Below are 21,422 nucleotides of genomic sequence, written 5' to 3'. Positions count from 1 at the left end.
AGAAGGGGTTTCTGCAAAGAGCTTTTGGAGCACACAGAGGGAGTAAGGACTTTTGCCTGGGAAGCTTGGGAAGGGCTTCAGAGCGAGGTGACTTTGGGTTTCACCCTAAAAGATGATTGCCAGACCCCCCAGACAGGGCAGAGCAGGGTAATGTAGGCAGAGGCACAGGGCGTTGACCTGGATTCAAGAAAGCAGGTTCAGTTCAGTGGCTCATGCCTGTAATCCCAGCTCTTTGGGAAGCCGAGGCAGGCGGATCACCTGAGGTCAAGAGTTTGTGACCAGCCTGGCCAACATAGTGAAACCCCCTTGCTACTAAAAATACAAAAATTGCTGGGCATGGTGGCATGCGCCTGTAATGTCCTGAGGCAGGAGAATCACTTGAACCCAGGAGGCAAAGGTTGCAGTAAACCAAGATCACACCACTGCACTCCAGCCTGGGCGACAAGAGCGAGACTCCATCTCAAAGAAAAAGAAAATGTACAAAGTCTAATAAAATTGTAAAACTCTTCAAGAACAGAAAAGACCACCTTCAAGAATGCTTAAGTGGAGAGATTTACCAAGTTGCAGGATGGGAAGACCTAATGCTGTAAAGCTTTAAGTTGCAGTTAAAATCCCAGTGGGGTTTGTTTTAAGGACCTGGCCAGTTGATTCAAAGAGTAAACCTAAGAAGATCGGGGAAAATAAGAGTGAGGGGACTTACCCTATCAGGTAGCAAAATGAACTCAAGCTGTGGGAATCAGAAGCTGTGGTGTGGATGTAGAAATAGAATGGAGATTGGGGTAGGATTAGGAAGTCCAGAAACTGACCCTGAACATGTGGAAAGTCAGAGTGTATGAAAGGTGTCATTTTGAATTGGCAGGGAAATGTGAGACTGTCCAAAAACACACAATCAGGACAACTTGCTTCTAGAAAAGAAAATTAGACCTTTTCGGCCAGGCACAGTAGCTCATGCCTGTAATCCCAGCACTTTGGGAGGCCAAGGTGGGCGGATCACCAGAGGTCAGGAGTTCAAGACCAGCTGACCAACATGGTGAAACCCCATCTCTACTAAATACAAAAAATTAGCCAGGCGTGGTGGCGCATGCCTGTAATTCCAGCTACTTGGGAGGCTGAGGCAGGAGAATTGCTTGAACCCGGCAGGCAGAGGTTGCAGTGACCTGAGATCGTGTCATTGCACTCCAGCCTGGGCAACAAGAGTGAAACTCCATCTCAAAAAAAAAAAGGAAGAAAATCAGACCTTTTCTTTATATCGGCCACAAAAATGAGTTCTGGATAGATTAAAAATAATTGTAAAAGTACTGGAGAAAAAGGGCATAAAACGTGAAACTCAGAATAGCAGAAGCCACCTCACACCCACGGAAGAGCGAGGCCAGCCTGGGGGACCGGGGTGCCCAGTCTGGAAGAGGAGGGACAGTGGGGTGGGCCCTGGAGGCAGCTTAGGGAAGAGTCATGTGATCCTGCAAACGGTGAGATGTGAGGGGTGGACCTAGGTGACTTGATGGACAGGGAGGCAGTGATGGAGGCAGGACCATGAGGCTGGTTTCCGCAGCATTGGGCCTGAGGTGTTGATGGGACTTCCCCGTGGAGATGAGCAGGAGACAGGCGCGGGTGCTCACTAAGCTGCTGGAGACACATGCACAATATCGAGCGTGGACACTGAGGACTCAGGAGGAATGTGGGGCCTGCCCTCAGGAGCTCATGGCTGTTCCTCTTTGTGGTGGTCAGAGCTGTGGCAGGACACGGATTGTCTGGGGGAAGAAGATGGAGGATGAGAAGAGGACCGTGGACCAGACTCAGGAGAACACCAGCCTCTAGGGCCAGACAGAGGAGCCAGCGAGGGAGCTAGACAGTGCAGGCAGGGAGGTGGTAAGAGAGTGAGAAGAGGCAGGGCAAGGCCATAGCATCCAGTTTTGCCAGAAGGCTGGGCTCTTTCCCACCTCTCCAGCTCCTGCAGACCCCTCCTGCAGCACCCTCTTGCACCCTTCCCACACCAGCCTGAGCAGGAGTGCCCTGTTGCTGCCTCCTCCCTGCCACCCCCACATCCACCGTTAGCCTCTGGGACCCTTCTCCACAGCCATGCACCGGGCCTTCCAGACAGATCTATACCTGCTGCGCCTGCGGGCTGCCCGTGCCTACCTGCAGGCCCTCGAGTCCAGCCTGAGCCCCGTGTCCGCGACAGCCCGAGAACCACTCAAGCTGCATGCTGTGGTGAGCATCTGGGTGAGGGCAGAGTCAGGGCCAGAGGGGCAGAGGCCAGGGTGCGCAGGAACCCCTCTGCCACACAGCTAAGCCCCAGAGCCAGTTCCAAGCCAACTCAGCCCGTGCTCCCCATCACCTTCCCGCAGACCTGGGGACGAGTCTTGTGTCCTCCTTGGTGAGAGCAGCCTCACCTTCCCACCCTCCTGTGCCACCTCTCTCCTCGGCTGGTCATGCCGAGGGTCCAGCTCAGGCCCCCAGAGTAGTCACATTGGGATATTTCTTCCCAAGAACCTGATGGAATCCTTACACCTATGGTACAGGGAAGGAGGCTGTCACTTTGGTAACCGTGGGCAGCCCAACGTGTTAGGACTGCTGGGTACAGGGAAGGGGCCATCCCGGCCTCACCCGCAAGCACCGAGACCAGCACGGGCACAAGGAGGAGCCCGCAAGGCTCAGGTGCAAATGAGCTTAGGGTCAGCAGGGCTCTGACCAGCTCTAAATGTGTCCCTGAGGTGTGGCATCTGACCCAACCAGGTTCTGAGTTCTCTTTTCCTAAAGAGTGGATAGATGCAGAGGAGGAAGAGGCTACAAGGCAACTCCGGGGAAGCAGGAGAAAAAGGAACTGATCAAGGCTACCCTAGGATGAAAGTGGGAGGTGGAACAGGCAGGGGGCAGGGGTGAGGGGCTCAGGGTGAGAGTCGGGGCCTGCAGTCCCAGGCCAGCTCTGCCTCTGACTTGCCGCCTGGCCTCCCTCAGGCTCTCACCCTCTCTAGCCTCTTCTGATCCCTCTGCCCCTTCTGGGCTTCTGTGTCTGCTGGGAGGCAGATTGAGTAGGAGGAGGGGACATGAGGGCATTGGTGGAAGGAAGGCACCGTGTCCAAGGCTGCCAGGTCCTAAGGGCTTTCTCCACCCACCCGCTCCATAGGTTCAGGGCCTTGGCCCCACCTTTAAGCTCACACTTCACCTGCAGAACACCTCGACAGCCCGTCCTGTCCTGGGGCTGCTGGTCTGCTGCTTGTACAACGAGGCGCTCTATTTCCTGCCCCGGGCCTTCTTCAAGGTACTGGATGCTCCTCACTTAGATATGGAGTGGAAAAGGCCAGGGCAGGGGCCTGATGAGATGCCCACAGAGCCCCGCCAGGTCAGGGTCAGAGCATGTGGGTGGCTGCCAGCTGGCCAGCAAACCTCTTCTCCCACCACAGACCAGGCCAAGGCCCCAGCCTCTGGAGGGAGCCCCAAGCCCCACCTCTGCTGCTTTTCTTGCAGCCTGTGAGGGGTCTCCAGGAGCCATACCAAAGGTGCTGGGAAAACTGCCAGAGCCTGAGCCCCACCTACACCTCCCAGAAGCCTTTTGGGGGTGGGAGACCCCAGAGCCCACCCTGCTGCCCAGCTACTTCTGCAACAGGAACAGGAGCCTCTGTGCCTCAAAGAGCATCGCCCACAGAGGGAAGGGCCTGGTTTTCTCCTAGGGCCCAGGTCTGACCCCAAGTTGGGAGGACCAGACTGCGAAAGACTGGAATATGCAGTAAACAGCCCCAGACTGGGCGGGAGTCCAGAGGTCTAGGTTTCATCACTCACCATGTGGCCCAGGGGCATTCACTTCCTCACCACACCTGCATCCTCCTCCACCCAGCAGTTGTCTTGCCCACCCTGCAGGGGTGCTGAGGCTTAGCAGAGACTGGGCTTGAATGCACTTGGGAATGTGCCAAACACTGTCACGAGGGCTGGTTTTCTTACTTCTTTGTCCCCAAACTTAGGTACCCTTGCTGGTGCCCGGGCTCAACTACCCCCTGGAGACCTTTGTGGAGAGTCTCAGTAACAAGGGCATCTCAGACATCATAAAGGTAGGCCCCACACTTGTACCATGTGGAAGGTGAGCGGGACCCTGGGGAGGACAGTAAGGGTGAGTGCCAACAAAGCCCTTGGGGGGCTACCGGGTGGGGGTGGGGGTATCTGCACAGTGGAGCCCTATGGCCTGTTATTAGGGCCAGCGCAGACCCTAATGGCAAGGGGTCAGAGGTGTATGCCCCCTGCTGCCATGGCCACTCCTCCATAGGTGCTGGTGCTTCGAGAAGGCCAAAGTGCACCCTTGCTGAGCGCCCATGTCAACATGCCCGGGAACGAGGGGTTGGCGGCCGCCTGAGCCCTCGGCTGCTGTGAAAGCCCCTGTACAATCAGCCAGGGAGAACTGGGCAAGTTCAGTGGCCCCAGGCCCACTCCTCACACAGCAGTGTGCTGGGGTGATACCTCGTTTCCACTCTCCTAAGCACCCCCTTCCTCACCACCCCCACTGCTGGACCTATAGTAGCAGGTTAGTGAGTACCCAGGAAGGCTCAACTCCTCCTCCCACAGGACCAACCAGGCATGGTCCCGCTGAGGTCCTGCTACGCCCTCCCCTCCCCAGCCTTTTCCAGAAACCATACCGGGCTCAGAACAGAGCTCCAAAGCGGTCAAATTGAGCTGAGCAGGACAGGCCCAACCTTTCTCCACTGCCACATCCCTCATGCACATCACTCATCTCCCACTGCAGGCCAAAATTGGGCTAGTCCTGGCCAGGGAAATCAGAAGCTCTTCTTGGGTGAGACTGAGCCTCCTGTTGCTCCCTGGAGTTCCAGAGGCTGGGCTGCAGCCCACTCAGCTTGCGGGCAAAACATGTGCTCTCCTCTCTGCTTGTCAGCTGAGCAAGCCCAGGGAATAGCCCTCATCTCCCCAGGAAACTTCTCTGAAATCTTACACTTAGCCAGTCTCAGGCCTACAATGCCACAAAAAGGTTGTTCAGGGAGAAGGGGGTGCAGGAGGGCAGAGGGTGCCCCGCAGGGAGCTGCTAGCTCCAGCCTCACTAGAGCTCCTAAAGATCACACAGCAGCTGCTCCTGACAGGGATGCTCATGCCCAGAAAAAAACTCCAGGAGAGGAAGGCACAGCGAGACAGAGCAGAGCCAGGCCAGGAGCACCAGGAGAGGTGTTTCTGGGGCTCCGGGGAAATGCCACAGGAGGCAGAAGTCCAGAACTGCCCATATAGTTGCCCTTCTATGTCCTGGAGCCCAAATCAGTCCTGGGTGGGAAGTTCCCAGGGCAGTGGCCACATCGTGAGAATTAGCAGGAAAGGCGGGGCCTTTCTCGTCATAGCTATTTCTGAGGATGAAATGGGAGACATATGCCCAGCACCTGATGTAAATTTATGTAATGTAATACTGTGTACCTACCGCTAAGAAATACATGAGCCGTGCCATGTGGACAGGAAGTGTTCATAAAGCAACGTGAAGCAAGAAACAGTGCAGGGTGCCCAGTGCACACACTAGAGAGAAATTGTGGACATTAAGCACAAGGAGAATTGGTGTCTTTCTAAAACATACTTATTTAAAAACATGTATCCACTTACTAATGTGGAATTACACAGTTTGTAACAAGAAAACAGTCTCTCCCATTCTCTAGTACAGCTCCCCTACCCACTAGTCACTTCTAGTTTGTTCGACTATTTTTAAAATGTGTATATGACTCTTGCTTGATATATCAATCTTAGGCATTACCTATTGACTCCCTGTTGTCATACATGAGGCTTTAGCTCTCTTTTGTCAGCACCCCTCCCCCACCCCTAGTTATTAGGTTAAAAAATACTCAGATTACTATTTCTATTACTATGTGAGTTATTAACTGCGGAGCCAAGAGTTGGACTATAATTAAATTACCTTCCTTGTACTGTTTTTTAAATGGAGTTAATGAGTTGCCCTGAGTTTCTCATTTACTTTGTTTTCTGATGGGCCAATTGCTAATTCTTCCCCCACCGTCTGACAGCTCCTCTTTTTTCTAGACACTTCTCTTCATCCCCTGCTTCACTGAGGACTGTTTGTTCTCCAGGTAAATTCCCTTTGCCTCTCTCCTGGGCTAGATCCTGATTCCTGGGCCCAGTGGCTTCCTATTTCTCAGTTCACCGTCATTTGGTGAAACACATCCTCAAATATCTTCTTTAAAAAGTTGTGGCCGGCTGAGGCAGGAGAATGGCGTAAACCCGGGAGGCGGGGCTTGCAGTGAGCTGAGATCCGGCCACTGCACTCCAGCCTGGGCGACAGAGCGAGACTCCGTCTCAAAAAAAAAAAAAAAAAAAGTTGTGGCCAGAAGGCCGGGCGCCGTGGCTCACACCTGTAATCCCAGCACTTTGGGAGGCTGGGGCAGGCAGACTACCTGAGGTCAGGAGTTTGAGACCAGCCTGGCCAACATGGTGAAACCCTGTCTCTACTAAACATACAAAAATTAGCCAGGCGTGGTGGCAGACACCTGTAGTTCCAGCTACTTGGGAGGCTGAGGCAGGAGAATCGCTTGAACCCAGGAGGCGGAGGTTGCAGTGAGCTGAGATCGAGCCACTGCACTCCAGCCTGGCCAAAAACAGTGAAACAGGTCGGGCGCAGTAGCTCACACCTGTAATCCCAGCACTTTGGGAGGCTGAGGTGGGCAGATCACAAGGCCAGGAGTTCGAGACCAGCCTGGCCAACATGGTGAAACCCCATCTCTACTAAAAATACAAAAACTAGGTGGGCATGGTGGCAGGTGCCTGTAATCCCAGCTACTTGGGAGGCTGAGGCAGGAGAATTGCTTGAAACAGGAAGGCAGAGGTTGCAGTGAACCAAGATTGCACCACTGCACCACTCTAGCCTGGGCAAGAGCAAAACTCTGTCTCAAAAAAAAAAAAAAGCAAAACTCTGTCTCAAAAGAAAAAAAAGTCATTAGAGGCCAGGCATAGTGGTTAACACTTGTAATCCCAGCCCTTTGAGAGGCCAAGGCAGGAGGATCACTTGAACCCATAAGCTGGAGACCAGCCTGTGCAACATGGTGAGACCCTGTCCCTACCAAAAAAAAAAAATCATTAGAGTTTTTAAAGACTTTTTTTATTTATTCATTTTATTTATTTTTATTTATTTTTATTTATTTATTTATTTTTTTGAGATGGAGTCTCGCTCTGTCACCCAGGCTGGAGTACAGTGGCGCCATCTCAGCTCACTGCAAGCTCCGCCTCCCAGGTTCACGCCATTCTCCTGCCTCAGCCTCCCAGTAGCTAGGATTACAGGCGCCCGCCGCCACGCCAGGTTAATTTTTTGTATTTTTAGTAGAGATGGGGTTTCACTGTGTTAGCCAGGATGGTCTTGATCTCCTGACCTCGTGATCCGCCCACCTCGGCCTCCCAAAGTGCTGGGATTACAGGCGTGAACCACCGCGCCCAGCCACCATGTGTTCCTATCATTTGCTGTGTTGTGGGTAGAGATGTGCATCCTTCAGCTCCAGGAAACTCTACTGCTGTTGTTTTGTGGGTGATTCCCACCCCCCTGCCTTTGTTTTTTCTGTTCTCTCTGGAACTCCAGTTAAGCCCCAAAATTATAAAATTACAAAAATTAACTGGACGTAGTGGCAGGCACCTGTAATCCCAGCTACTTGGGAAGCTGAGGTAGGAGAATCATTTGAACCCGGGAGGCGGAGGTTGCACTGAGCTGAGATCACGCCACTGCACTCCAGCCTGGGCAACAAGAGTGAAAATGCATCTCAAAAAATAATGATAATAATAATAAAAACATTTGACATGAGGGCTGCCCAATAATTAAAAAAAAAAAAAAAAACTATAACAAACCTTTAATGGTGAAATATTGAACTTATTACCTCTAAGGTGAGAAACAAAGGTGTCTGCTACCTGCACTCCACATTATATAGTAGTCTCACCCATACAGAGGGGCAAGAAAATTCGTAGGTATAAAAATTAAAAAGGGCTGGGCATGGTGGCTCGCGCCTATAATCCCAGCACTTTGGGAGGCCTAGGCAAGAGGGTCAGTTGAGGCCAGGAGTTCAAGATCAGCCTGGGCAACATGGTGAAACCGTCTCTACAAAAAATACAAAAATTAGCCAGGCGTGGTGGTGCATGCCTCTAGTCCCAGCTGCTCGGGAGGCTGAGGTAGAAGGATTGATTGAGCTCAGGAGGTGGAGGCTGCAGAGAGCCATGATCGCACCACTGCACTTCAGCCTGGGTAACAGAGACCCCATCTCAATAAAAAAGTTTTAGGTCGGCCGGGCGCGGTGGCTCAAGCCTATAATCCCAGCACTTTGGGAGGCCGAGACGGGCGGATCACGAGGTCAGGAGATCGAGACCATCCTGGCTAACATGGTGAAACCCCGTCTCTACTAAAAATACAAAAAACTAGCCGGGCGACGTGGCGGGCGCCTGTAGTCCCAGCTACTCGGGAGGCTGAGGCAGGAGAATGGCGTGAACCCGGGAGGCGGAGCTTGCAGTGAGCCGAGATCCGGCCACTGCACTTCAGCCTGGGCGGCAGAGCGAGACTCCGTCTCAAAAAAAAAAAAAAAAAAAAAAGTTTTAGGTTTATTGGACACAAGTGTTTTTTGGGGGATGTTTGTTTTTGAGACAGAGTCTCCCTCTCTCGCCAGGCTGGAGTGTGCTGGCACGATCTCGGCTCACTGCAACCTCTGCCTCCTGGGTTCAAGCGATTATCCTGCCTCAGCCTCCCGAGTAGCTGGGATTACAGGCATGCACCACTGCACCTGGCTAATTTTTGTATTTTTAGTAGAGATGGGGTTTCGCCATGTTGGCCAAGCTGGCCTTGAACTCCTGACCTAGGGTGGTCTGCCTGCCTCCGCCTCCCAAAGCGCTGGGATTATAGGCGTGAGCCACCGCGCCTGGCTGGACACAAATTTTGTTTTGGTTTTGGTTTTTTTTGAGACAGAGTCTAGCTCTTGTCACCCAAACTGGAATGCAGTAGCACAATCACAGCTCACTGCAGCCTCGACCTGCTGAGCTCAAGCCATCCTCCCACCTCAGCCCACCCCCATCCCCCACACTACAGACGCACCACTACACAAGACTTTTTTTTTTTTTTTTTTTTTTTTGAGACGGAGTCTCGCTCTGTCGCCCAGGCTGGAGTGCAGTGGCCGGATCTCAGCTTACTGCAAGCTCCACCTCCGGGGTTTACGCCATTCTCCTGCCTCAGCCTCCCGAGTAGCTGGGACTACAGGTGCCCGCCACCTCGCCCGGCTAGTTTTTTGTATTTTTTTTAGTAGAGACGGGGTTTCACCGTGTTAGCCAGGATGGTCTCGACCTCCTGACCCGTCTCGGCCTCCCAAAGTGCTGGGATTACAGGCTTGAGCCACCGCACCTGGCCGACTTTTTTTTTTTTAAGACACAGGGTCTCGCTTTGTTGTCCAGGCTTGTCTCAAACTCCAGGCCTCAAGTGATCCTCCTGCCTCAGCCTCCCAAAGTGTGGGATTACAGGCATGAGCCACAGTGCCCAGCCTCCACTAATTTTGTATTTTGTAGAGACAGGGTCTCACTATGTTGCCCAGGCTCACAGTCTGTTTTGATAGTGCATGTATAATAGCATAAAATATCAGATACTTAAGAATTAATACAATTTAAAAAGGCATTATCTTTATGGGAAAAGGTATACAACTTTATTGAAAACATGGAGTGGAAAAATAAACCCTGCTCATGAACGGGAAAATTCAATTTTACATAGATGCTGATTTTATCCAGACTGATTGATAGATTCAACTGGCTTCCATTCTCCATCTTAAGGGGTTTTTGGGGGGAATTTGACAAGCTGATCCTCAAGGTTACATGAAAGAGCAAGGGCCAAGACTAGAGCTTAGGAGATGATTCCCAGAGGGCACAGGGACAGAAAAAATGACCAGTGGAACCAAAAAGAAAAATTAATTGTGGTATTTCAGTGGATCACTATGCAGCAGGGAAAAGGAATGCCATACAGCTACACACAATAATCCGGATACATCTCAGGAACATAATCAAGTGAAAAGGCAAACTGTAAAAATAAACTCAGCATGATTTCATTCATACATTTGAAAACATACAAAGCCAACACAAACACATTAATAAAACTATAAAGCAAAGCAATGGAATGACTGAAACAGGACCGTGTCTCCCCCACCAGGGAGGGGCAACAGCAGGAACTTCGAAGGAAAGGGTAACCTTCTCAAATGCAATGGCGGCTGTTGTTTCCTCTGAATTTTATAAATGTGTTCTAGTAGCTACTCACTAATTAAAAAAAAAAAAAAAAAACATGAGTCCGGGCACGGTGGCTCATGCCTGTGATTCCAGCACTTTGGGAGGCCAAGGTGGGCAGATCACCTGAGGTCAGGAGTTCAAGACCAGCCTGACCAATATGGTGAAACCCCATCTCTACAAAAATACAAAAATTAGCAGGGCGTGATGGTGGCTGCCTGCAATCCCAGCTACTCGGAAGGCTAGGGCAGGAGAATCGCTTGAACCCAGGAGGCAGAGATTGCAGTGAGCCAAGATCACGCCACTGCACTCCAGCTTGGGCAACAGAGTGAGGCTCCATCTCGAAAAACAAAACAAAACAAACAAACAAAAACATGAAAATAAGATATTGTGGGCCGGGCATGGTGGCTTACACCTGTAATCCTAACACTTTGGGAGGCCGAGGCAGGTGGATCACCTGAGGTCAGGAGTTCCAGACCAGACTGACCAACATGGAGAAACCCCATCTCTACTAAAAATACAAAAAAATTAGCCGGGCATGGTGACACATGCCTGTAATCCCAGCTACCGGGAGGCTGTGGCAGGAGAATCGCTTGAACCCAGGAGGTGGAGGTTTCGGTGAGCCGAGATCGCACCATTGCACTCCAGCCTGGGTAACGAGTGAAACTCCATCTCAAAAAAAAAAAGAGAAAGAAAATAAGAAATGGTGGAGGGCGAGGGATGAAACGGGACAAGGTGAGTCTGCTAATGCATCTGTTCAGCCAAAGTGCCAGGCACACCAAGTTCCTATTGTCATTAAAAAATAGCAACAGAGCATGCCTTTTAGAAAAACAACCAGCCCAAGCAGCTCACATCTTTGTGGGCATGGGCAAAGCCTGTCAGACGGTGGGTTTCTCTGAAGGTTCTTGGGGGTCAAGCATGTTCTGTCATGGGAGGACCCTCCCAGCAGTATCTATGGACTTTCACTTAACCCCATTTTTTGGTTCAGCCCCTCACCCACCCCTCCCCAGTACCCCTAAGACCCGAAGCTTCTCTGGTTCCATTTATCCTTCAAATAATCCTCACGTCACCCCACCCCACCCAGAGGGGTAGCTGCTGGCTGCATGGCGGGGGGGACGCTGGGGAGCAGCACCCTGCTGATCCTTACGTAGACTTCCCACCAGTCCCCATTGTTGGCTGAAGCCTCACCTCACCCTCCATGGGCCTGGTGGAGTTCCTGAGCCTCTCCAAGGCTCTGACAGGTAATTCCACTTGCCTCTTGGCCCCACCTTTTGGGAACACATAATTTCAGCTCTTAATTCTCCATCCACTTTCCGTCTTTGAAAATGTCAGCCAGGCGACTGGGCGTGGTGGCTCACACCTGTAATCCCAGCACTTTGGGAGGCCAAGGCGGGCGGATCACAAGGTCAGGAGATAAGACCAGCCTGGCTAACACAGTGAAACCCCGTCTCTACTAAAAATACAAAAAATTAGCTGGGCGTGGTGAACCCGGAAGGCGGAGCTTGCAGTGAGCTGAGATCATGCCACTGCACTCCAGCCTGGCAACACAGCAAGACTCTGTCTCAAAAAAAAAAAAAAAAAAAAATGTCAGCCAGGCACGGTAGCTCGCGCCTGTAATCCTAGCACTTTGGGGGATGGAGGTAGAGGCGGGTGCCAGGAATTCAAGTTCAGCTTGACCAACATGGTGAAACCCTGTCTATACTAAAAATACAAAAAAATCAGCTGGGCATGCTCAGGTGCAGTGGCACACACCTGTAATTCCAGCACTTTGGGAGGCTGAGGCAGGTGGATCACAAGGTCAGGAGTTTGAGACCAGCCTGGCCAACATGGTGAAACCCCGTCTCTGCTAGAAATACAAAAATTAGCCAGGCATGGTGGCAGGCACCTGTAATCCCAGCTACTTGGGAGGCTGAGGCAGGAGACGCGCTTGAACCCAGGAGGCAGAAGTTGCAGTGAGCTGAGATCGTGTCATTGAACTCCTGCCTGAGCAACAAGAGCAAAACTCTGTCTCAAAAAAAAAAAAAAGACCGGGCGCCGTGGCTCAAGCCTGTAATCCCAGCACTTTGGGAGGCCGAGACGGGCGGATCACGAGGTCAGGAGATCAAGACCATCCTGGCTAACCCAGTGAAACCCCGTCTCTACTAAAAAATACAAAAAACTAGCCGGGCGAGGTGGCGGGCGCCTGTAGTCCCAGCTACTTGGGAGGCTGAGGCAGGAGAATGGCGTGAACCCGGGAGGCGGAGCTTGCAGTGAGCTGAGATCCGGCCACTGCACTCCAGCCTGGGGGACAGAGCGAGACTCCGTCTCAACAACAACAACAAAAAAAATTAGCCAGGTCTGGTGGCAAGTGCTTGTAATCCCAGCAACTCGGAAGGCTGAATCACTTGAACCCAGGTGGTAGAGGTTGCAGTGAGCCGAGATCGTGCCACTGTACTCCAGCCCCAGTGACAGAGTGAGAAAAAAGAAAATGTGGTCAGGCTCTTTGTTCTACTATGTTCCCTCCTGTTTTCTTTTCGTTTGTATATATTTTGGTTTTCTTTACTATCATCTTAGAGAGATCCTAAGATAAAACAGATGAACTCATGTGTTTAAGCCTGCCATGTGGAAATGGCGATCTCTCATGTGTTTAAGCCTGCCATGTGGAAATGGCGATCTCTATTGACTATTTATACAGAAACGTTTAACAAGCAGCTCTTGAAGAGTCCAGAGAGGTGCAGGCCTAGCCCTCTCAGCACCACCCTCCACAGATGCCCAGACAGCCCCAGCGCAGTTCTTTACCTTGATTTCTTTCCTACTCATTTCCTCCAGCTGTGCAAGGGTAAAGGCAAAAGCACAAAGATCTGGGTTCGAATGCTGCCTCCATTTGCCGCACCATGATCTTACCACATGGATTCTCAGAGCGTAACTGCTGCCCCATGGGCCAGGTTAGCTAAGAGAGGTTCCATGAAACTGCTGTTGCAGAAATGTTTTAACTATAAAATGCCAAACCTGGGAAAGAACATTTGGATTCTCATAGCCTGGATCAGTAGGATACTGCCTTGTCCTGCTGGTACCCCACCCCCAACTCACCCAGGCCAGGGGACGTAGAGCCCCAGTCCCTGAGAGCCTCAGGCATTCTGGGGTTTCCAGGCCCTACAGAGGGACCCAGAAACAGCCCCAGCAACAAAGTGAGGGGCCAGAAACTGTGCAAAGATGGGAGGGAGGCTGAGAAGCAAGTCAGTGCTTTATTAACCTGGCAAGGGGGCAGCTAGGCAGCCTAAGCAGCCCCCTGCCAGACCCTCCTATGCACTCCTCTGCCTAAGTCATGGCCCAAGCCCTAGACACGTAGGTGTGTAGGCAGGCAGGTGCAAGGCCAAGGAAGGGGTGGAGTTGTCCAATGCAGATATGAAGGTCCAACCCAACTTCCTTCCTGAGTCTAGGGGTGGGGACCCTCTCTCACTCCTTCCTCCCTATACAGTTCTGGCTCTTCCTGGAGTCAGGAGGCTGTGTGTCCCACATCTGCTGTGGTCTGGAAGGTGATCCCATCCCCAGGCAATGGGGAAGCCAGGAAGGGCCAGAGCCAGACAAGGGCCCAGCGGGGCCCCAGGGCTGCCTGCAGGTTGTGGCAGGGACCCAGGTCATAGGAGTGCTGGCCCCGAGCCCACTCCCATGTGGTCTGGCCCCGCAGCAGCAGCATCCCATGGAAGAGCAGCCCAGCCCCACACAGCAGCGCACCCGCCACGCACGTGTCCGTCACAAAGGCCAAGGCGAACTGTGCCAGAGACACTCTGCCTGCAATAAAAGAGCAGAGAGGATCAGGGAGTGCCAGTGGGGCCCGGCTTTCCTTCCACCCACGCCCCTCCACCACAAAGCAGGGCTCATTCCTCCACTCATCAAACCCTGTGTCGATACTCGCTGGCCAGCCCGTGCTGGGTGACAAGGACACAGTGGTAAACTGGGCAGACACAGCCCCCTGCTTGGGATACGGCTTCATTCGTGCATCACAGACTTGGTGAGCACCTCCTCAGCCCTGGAGGCGATGCCAGGCACTAGAGGGTGTCTCTGCCCTTGGGGAGCTCACAGACATTAAAGAGGCCATTCCTGGCTAGATGCGGTGGCTCACGCCTGTAATCCCAGCACTTTGGGAGGCCAAAGCAGGTAGATCACCTGAGGTCAGGAATTCGAGACCAGCCTGGACAACATGGTGAAACCCCGTCTCTACTAAAAAATACAAAAATTAGCCGGACGTGGTGGCAGGCGTCTGTAAACCCGGCTACTTGGGAAGTTGAGGGGCTCAGGCAGGAGAATCACTTGAACCCGGGAGGCAGAGGTTGCAGTGAGCTGAGATCGCACCACTGCACTCCAGCCTGGGCAACAGAGCGAGACTCCATCTCAAAAAAAAGAAAAAAAAAAAAAAGGCTGGGCATGGTGGCTCACGCTGGTAATCCCAGCACTTTGGGAGGCCAAGGTGGGTGGATCATGAGGTCAGGAGTTCCAGACCAGCCTGACCAACATGGTGAAACTTCATCTCTACTAAAAATACAAAAATTAGCCAGGCGTGGTTGCACACACCTGTAATCTCAGCTACTCAGGAGGCTGAGGCAGGATAATCGCTTGAACCTGGGAGGTGGAGGTTGCACTGAGCCAAGATTGTGCCACTGCACTCCAGCCGGGCGACAGAGACTCTGTCTCAAAAAAAAGGCCATTCTCAGTTACTTAATGTGTGCCGCCACAGAAAAGCCAGCATCCCGTGCCATCTTGGCCCACAGTCAGCAACAAGTACCTGCTGAACTAACAGACTGAGAGGCCATGAAATGTTACGCTAAGTGAGAGAAGCCAGGCACCAAAGGTCACATGTTTATCATCCCACTTATGTGAAACATCCTGAATAGGCAAATCCACAGAGACAGACAGATTAGTGGTCGCCAGGGGCTAAAGAGATTAGGAAGGAACATGGAGGGACCAATAATGGGTGTGGGGTTTCTTTTTAGGGTGAAAATGTTGTGGAATTAGACAGTGGTGATGGTTGCACTATATCATGAATGTACTAAAAGCCACTGAATTGTACATTTTAAAATAGTTAAAACGGGCCGGGTGCAGTGGCTCACACCTGTAATCCCAGCACTTTGGGATTCCGAGGCAGGTGGATCACCTGAGGTCAGGAGTTCCAGACCAGCCTGGCCAACATGGAAAAACCCTGTCTCTACTAAAAATACAAAAATTTAGTTGGGTGTGGTGGCGCATGCCTGTAATCCCAGCTACTCAGGAGGCTGAGGCAGGAGAACCGCTTGAACCCAGGAGGCAGAGGTTGCAGTGAGCCAAGATCACGCCATTACACTCCAGCCTGGGCAACAAGAGTGAAACTCCATCTCAAAAAAAAAAAGTTAAAATGATGAATTTCACCTCAATAAAAAGAGCCCATGGCAGGGGGTGGGGGGTGGGGGATGCCATGCAAACTTTTTTTTTTTTCTTCAGAGAGTAAACTAGACTTCATCTGTTTTTGTAAAATAAGGATAAAACATTGTTTGGGCTGGCCACGGTGGCTCACGCCTGTAATCCCAACACTTTGAGAGGCTGAGGCGGGCAGATCACCTGAGGTCAGGAGTTCGAGACCAGCCTGGCCGACATGGTGAAACCCTATCTCTACCAAAAATACAAAATTAGCCAGGCATGGTGGTGCACACCTGTAATCCTAGCTACTTGGGAGGCCAAGGCAGGAGAATCACTTGAAGCTGGAAGGCAGAGGTTGCAATGAGCCGAGATCGCACCATTCCACTCCAGGCAACAAGAGCGAAACTCCATTTCAAACAAAAACAAAAACCATTCTGTTTGAAGGTCCTGAGGCAGGCCAGAGGCACCTGTGAGACAAGCGGGTGGACGGTCTGCAGGTCTGCAAGCACAGGGAGAAGCCCAGGCTGGACAAGCAGTTCTGCGAGTAGGGGGTGCAAGGCAGCCCTGAGACTGTGGGCGCAGCTAGACCTGCCAAAGTGTGCAGAGTGAGGGTGGAACGGCGCCTAGACAGGAGCACGGGGAAATTGGTTCTTAGGAATCAGATAAAAGATGAGAAAAGGCAACCAGAAAGGAAGGTGAACGCATCAAGGTCCCAGCCATCAGTGATGCCAGGCGGAGAACACTTCTCAGGGGCTGGGGGCCGGCAGCGTCATGACCCTAAAGGGTCTCATAAAGCAAGAACTCAAGTGGGTCCTGGAGTGTGTGGAGACGGATCCCTGGGTGAGTGGTGGTGGCAGAAGCCAGGCTGGAGCAGGCAGGGAACGAGCAGCCATGAGCCTGGGCAAGTCCCTCAGGAAGCTTAGAGCAGGGCAAGCGCTAGAGGAGGATATGAGGGCAAGGGAGGGTTTGTCCAAGGTGGCTAACCGGGAGGGCAGAGGGGGCCTGGCCTGCAGGAGAGGCAGACGCCACAGCCTGAGGCCTCCAAGCAGGGAGGGAGGCACCAAACACAAGAAGCTGGGAACAGTCAGCCGGGCTCGGGGATTTGAGGACAACACAATTTGGGATGCGCCAGCTGATGTCTCACTTTCTCAGTGCCGGAGTTTGGAGGGTGGGAGAGCAGGGAAGGTTTGAGCTGCTGTTGCTGCGGGGAGCAAGCTTACGAGCAAACAGGACGGCCAGGCATAGCCGAGGTCCTACTGAGGTCAGCAGCTGTGAACATGGCATGGCATCAACCTGCCACAGACTGCCAGTGCCTTTGGCTCTCAGCAGCCAGAGGCAGACACAGAGAAGCCAGGAAGGCACTGTGGAAGGAAGATGAGAGAGGAAGTTTGCGATGCTGGCAGGAGAATGGTGGGAAGGATGAGCTCTGAGCTGGACGTCAGTGGCGAAGGTGGAAAGGCACAGACGGGCAGTGAGGGCCACGAGCCTGCGGGCTCATGGAGCAGGTGCCAGGACCTGGAGGAGTCAAAGACGGAGAGGAGGTGGGGAGCAGAAAGAGGGAGATGGGTGGTTTCAGGGGTGACTCATTTTTGGATTCTTACCAGGACTGGGGTGTGGACATGGGAGGAGGGGAAGGAAAGAAAAATGAAGGAGGATGCCAAGAGCTGAGCCATCCAGGCATTGAAGGGGCTGTCCATGCAAACTTCCAGACATCCTTGATTTCCACAGGACCCAGGGCTGAGAGAGAGTCTGTGACTGAGCCAGAGTCTTCCGTGACTGAGGGGAGTGAGTGTTGACCACAAGGAGGTAGGGCAGTGCGGCTGGAGGGCTGGGACTCATGGAGGGAGGGATCATTGAGGAGGGCAGAGGAGGACCTGTTGGGAAGCTGGTGTGGGCAGATGAAGACGGATAACCCCAGTGGGCCACTGCCAGAGGCCTCCCCTGGGCTGTAGGTGGGGTCCATGCACAGAGCTGAGCTTGGATAGGATAAGGAGGCACAGAGACTACTCGGAGTAGCCGGAGAGGTTCCTCACCGTAGATCAAAGTGATAGAGGGAACCATGAAAAGGTCAGGAGGGAGGAATAGGGGCGAGAAACGCCAAAGCATTCTGGGGGTAGAGAACAAAGAGTAAAAAGGACCAGCGAGGCTTCTACCTGTAGATGTGTCGGGGGAAGAGGACATATGTGTCGTCCAGAACATGGTATCTCAGGCAGCCTGCTGATCCAAGTCTGCCCTCCCCAGCTTCCCAGAACTGGGCCTTCCCCTGCCTGTCACTTTCACTGGCTCCCCACTATCCAGTCAAATAAGAGCCATCTCCTCACACCAGTTCTCAGGACCCTGCCCGCCAGGCCTCCCTACCCATCTGGCCTTAATTCTCACAATTCCCCGCCCACCCTCCCAGCCTTTGTTCCTACTGCTTCTCTCATTTAGAAATGCCCCTAGAATGCGCTTCCACATCCTGCCACGCAGAGACTCCCATGAGTCTCCTTTCTCAGCAACTCCCAGAACCTCCCGATTCTGGCCAGACCACTGCACTTGCCTCAACACACCAGTTTCTGTACTGCCCCCCGAGGTGAATACCAAGCTGCCCTTTCTGGCCTTCACTGACACGGGCTGGGTCCCCCAGGCCAGAAAGCCCGTCTCCCACCAGAATGGGCTGTACTCCCCAGCCCAATACCAGGGCCCCTGCCTCTGTGCAGAGGCCTCCCAGGCTCCCCACCTGTGAGCAACATGAGCCAGGGAAGCAGGAGGAGAGCAGCCATGTGGAGGGGCGTGTGGGCTCGCAGCAGGGCCGACAGTGCAGGTCCCAGCAGCACAGAGATGTGGAGCAGGACGCCGGCGGCATGAAGCAGCAGGCACAGGAAGGGCCGGTAGTTGCGGAAGCCCACGCAGCGGCCCAGCAGTCGGCAGTGGTGGTCCCGACGCAGGATGCAGACGCGGCAGGCAGAGCAGTGTCCACTGCGTGGCGGCACCTGGCTTTGGCACTGGTAGCAGTAACTGCAGGAAGGAACCACAGGGTCAGTTCCCCCAGCAGCTCAGGTGCCCCATACTGTGCACAGGGCAGCCTTGGATCACATCCTGAGGAAGCAGCAACAGCCATTCGCCCTGGCTAAGCCTCAATTTCTTTACAAGTAAATGAAGGATAAACAAGATGTCCCCGGCCCTTCTAGTTCTAGCACTACAGGTCTGAGGTCCCTTCCAGCCCTAATGTCCCCAGTCCTGAGACCTCTCTCAAGCCACTGACATCCAGCAGCAAATCTCTCCCTCCCTCCACAGTCACCCCTTTGTCCAGGTCGCCAGGAACTCTCTGGATTACTGCAATAGCCTCTCGACTCGTCTCTGATTCCATCTTTGCCCCTCCTCGTACAGTCTCACCCCAGCAACCAAACTGACCCTCCTCTGCTTAAAACCCTCCTGTGGTTCTCCAATTTCTTTCTAGTAAAAAGCAAAGCCTTCAGTGTCCTACAACATCCTTCCATCTGTGACATCTCTTCCCCTCTCTTACTCCACTACAGCCACACTGGCCTTCTTGCTGTTCTGGGAACATACATGCTAGGCACACAACCGATTCAGAGCCTTTGCACCACTAGTTCCCTCTGCCTGGACCACCCTTCCCTCAGATTCCCACATGGCTAACCCCCACCACCCCCTCCAAGTTTTTTGCTCAAATGCTTCCTTCTCTATGAGGTCTATCTCGACCATGTATTTATATTATTTTAAAAATTAATTTTAAAAAAATTTCAGAGACAGAGTCTTGCTACATTACCGGGGCTGGAGTGTAGTGGCTGTTCACAGGTGTGATCATAGCACACTACAGCCTCAGCTTCTCGGGTAGCTGGGACTACAGGCGAAAGCCTGTGCCTGGCATAAAATTTGTGTGTAGAGCCTTACTTGGTGTAATTTTTATTTTCTAATTATAAATTGACACATTCCAGTTGTAGATACTTATGGGATACCAAGTGATGTCATGATTTATCAGTACAACTTGGAATAAATCAAGCTAATTAGGATAGCCATTACCTCAAACACTCATATTTTTGTGATGAGAATTTACCACCTATTTATTTATGTATTTATTTATTTGAGACGGAGTCTTGCTGTCGCCCAGGCTGGAGTGCAGTGGCTGGATCTCAGCTCATTTGCAACCTCTGCCTCCCAGGTTCAAACAATTCTCTTACCTCAGCCTCCCGAGTAGCTGGGATTACAGGCGTGCGTCACCACACTCGGCTAATTATTTTGTATTTTTAGTAGAGACAGGGTTTCACCACGTTGGCTAGGCTGGTAAACTTCTGACCTTAAGTGATCCGCCGGCCTAGTCCTCCCAAAATGCTGGGATTACAGGCGTGAGCCAACGCGCCCGGCCTAACCACCTATTTAATACTAAAACTTGCAACCCCTTTACCCTGCTCTACTTCTTGTTTCCAAACTACTATCACCTTCTAGCTTCTATATGATTTGCTTACTTACTGTTCCTCTAGTTTCTCATCTGCCCCCCTCAAATTAGCTCCGTATCAGGAATCTGTTCTATTGTACCCTTCGTCCCTGTAACAATACCTTGCACCTAGTAGGTTCCCGATAAGTATTTGTGAGTAAATAACACTCAATTATAGCTCTTCCATCCCAGGTTCTAAAAAAATTTCTGGCTCTAACAACCTGAATCGTAATGTAACCCGCTTCTACCATCTCAGGTCTTGGGGCCCCTCCCCACTGTCCAAGGCGCCCACTTCTCCCCCCGGATCCCGCACCCCACTCACGCCCAGCCCTGGCCCAGACCGCGGCCGGCCAGCATCACGCCCCGGATGCTGGGATCCGAGCGCAGGAAGAGCCCCACGTTGCCCAGCAAGTTGAGCAGCTGGAAGGCGGCCAGCGCCAGCTGCAAGGCCCGGGCCAAGGGTCCCAGCGGGGGCGGCCCGGGACCGAGCACCAGCACGTAAGTCAGCTCCAGGCCCACGGCCGCGGCCCACAGCGCGGTGAGCACGAGAGGCAGCCGCGCGGGCGCCCCATCCGCGCTCCCAGCAGCCCAGGGCTGCCCCATGGCCTGGACACTCAGCTGTCGGAGCCGCAGGACTAGGCCGCTTCCGTATTGGGGCGGAGATAGCGACAGACGGACGTCTACCACGGCCAATAGAAGCTCGGAAGGGGTGAGGCGAGCGCTCAGACTCTAAGGGAACGGCCGGCCGACGCGGCGAGTTGATTGGACCGACGGACCAGCCGTGGGGCGCTTGGAATCCCGCGGCGCTGAAGCCCGGATGACTTCGCAGCGCGATTGACCCGCCCACCCTGGAGGCCCCTCCCCTCCCGCCGGAACCCTGCCCGCTGACGGCGGGGCCAGGAGTGCCCGGGAGATTGAGTTGCAGCCCGGGTAGTGTCGGGGTTTCCCGGCTCAGCACATTCTCCCCTACTCCCCCTAGCCGCCCCGATATTAATAGCCCTGCTGCAGCCCATCCAGCTGGCTCAGAGCCGTTCCCCATGCCCGGGTGTCTCCCTTCATCACCCCAGAAAACATGCAAAACAGCTCGGCGCCTCTGTGTTCCTGACTGTGAAATGGGGATAGGGCTCCGTGTCCCACCAGCGAGGTGCTGGAAGAGGCTCACGAGGAGCTCGAGGGCAGCCTCTAGGGCGGCCCGCGGTGACTATTATTATCGGCCTTTCTATTGTGGAGAGGAGGAAACAGATTCAGAGAGGTCCCGTGGATTTCCCAAGGTCACACAGCGCCCCAGTAGCGGAGCGGGAATGCAAACCCAGGTTCTCTGCCGCGAGATCCACGCCGGCTCCCCCGAGTTCTGCAGTCTCCGGCTCCAGGACAACCCCTTGCCAGGTCCAACCCGAGCTCCTTCACCCCC

At 53.1% G+C, this 21,422-nt stretch overlaps 2 protein-coding genes across 6 annotated transcripts in view; one reads left to right on the top strand and one right to left on the bottom strand.

The window, feature by feature from the left end:
* Positions 1-5,913, top strand: part of BBS1 (Bardet-Biedl syndrome 1) — a 28,602-nt gene extending 22,689 nt beyond the window's left edge. For 3 of the 4 annotated variants that reach the window (XM_033205696.1, XM_033205694.1, XM_033205695.1), the window contains 4 exons: positions 2,075-2,208; positions 3,125-3,259; positions 3,957-4,043; positions 4,256-5,913. In XM_033205696.1, the coding sequence (XP_033061587.1) occupies positions 2,075-2,208; positions 3,125-3,259; positions 3,957-4,043; positions 4,256-4,342 (443 nt within the window). In that variant the 3' untranslated portion in view covers positions 4,343-5,913. The remainder of the gene's footprint in view (positions 1-2,074; positions 2,209-3,124; positions 3,260-3,956; positions 4,044-4,255) is intronic. The other variant, XM_033205697.1, reaches the window with a different exon arrangement.
* ZDHHC24 (zinc finger DHHC-type containing 24) lies at positions 1,225-21,417 on the bottom strand. Of its 2 annotated transcripts, none has more exons than XM_033205701.1 (3): positions 20,334-21,417; positions 18,299-18,576; positions 1,225-1,748 (listed from the first exon to the last, which is right to left on the bottom strand). In XM_033205701.1, the coding sequence occupies exons 1-3, from the start codon at positions 20,612-20,614 to the stop codon at positions 1,348-1,350; spliced, it is 960 nt and encodes a 319-aa protein (XP_033061592.1). In that variant the 5' UTR covers positions 20,615-21,417; the 3' UTR covers positions 1,225-1,347. The 2 variants fall into 2 exon arrangements, with proteins under 2 accessions (XP_033061592.1, XP_033061591.1); XM_033205700.1 differs by lacking the exon at positions 1,225-1,748 and adding an exon at positions 12,838-13,980.
* Positions 21,418-21,422: the final 5 nt, after the last annotated feature.

The sequence above is a fragment of the Trachypithecus francoisi genome, unplaced genomic scaffold, assembly GCF_009764315.1.
Source record: "Trachypithecus francoisi isolate TF-2019V2 unplaced genomic scaffold, Tfra_2.0 Lachesis_group8, whole genome shotgun sequence".
Classification (NCBI taxonomy): domain Eukaryota; kingdom Metazoa; phylum Chordata; class Mammalia; order Primates; family Cercopithecidae; genus Trachypithecus; species Trachypithecus francoisi.
Note: the sequence above shows the minus strand (reverse complement) of the source record. Positions and strands in the feature narration are given on the sequence as shown.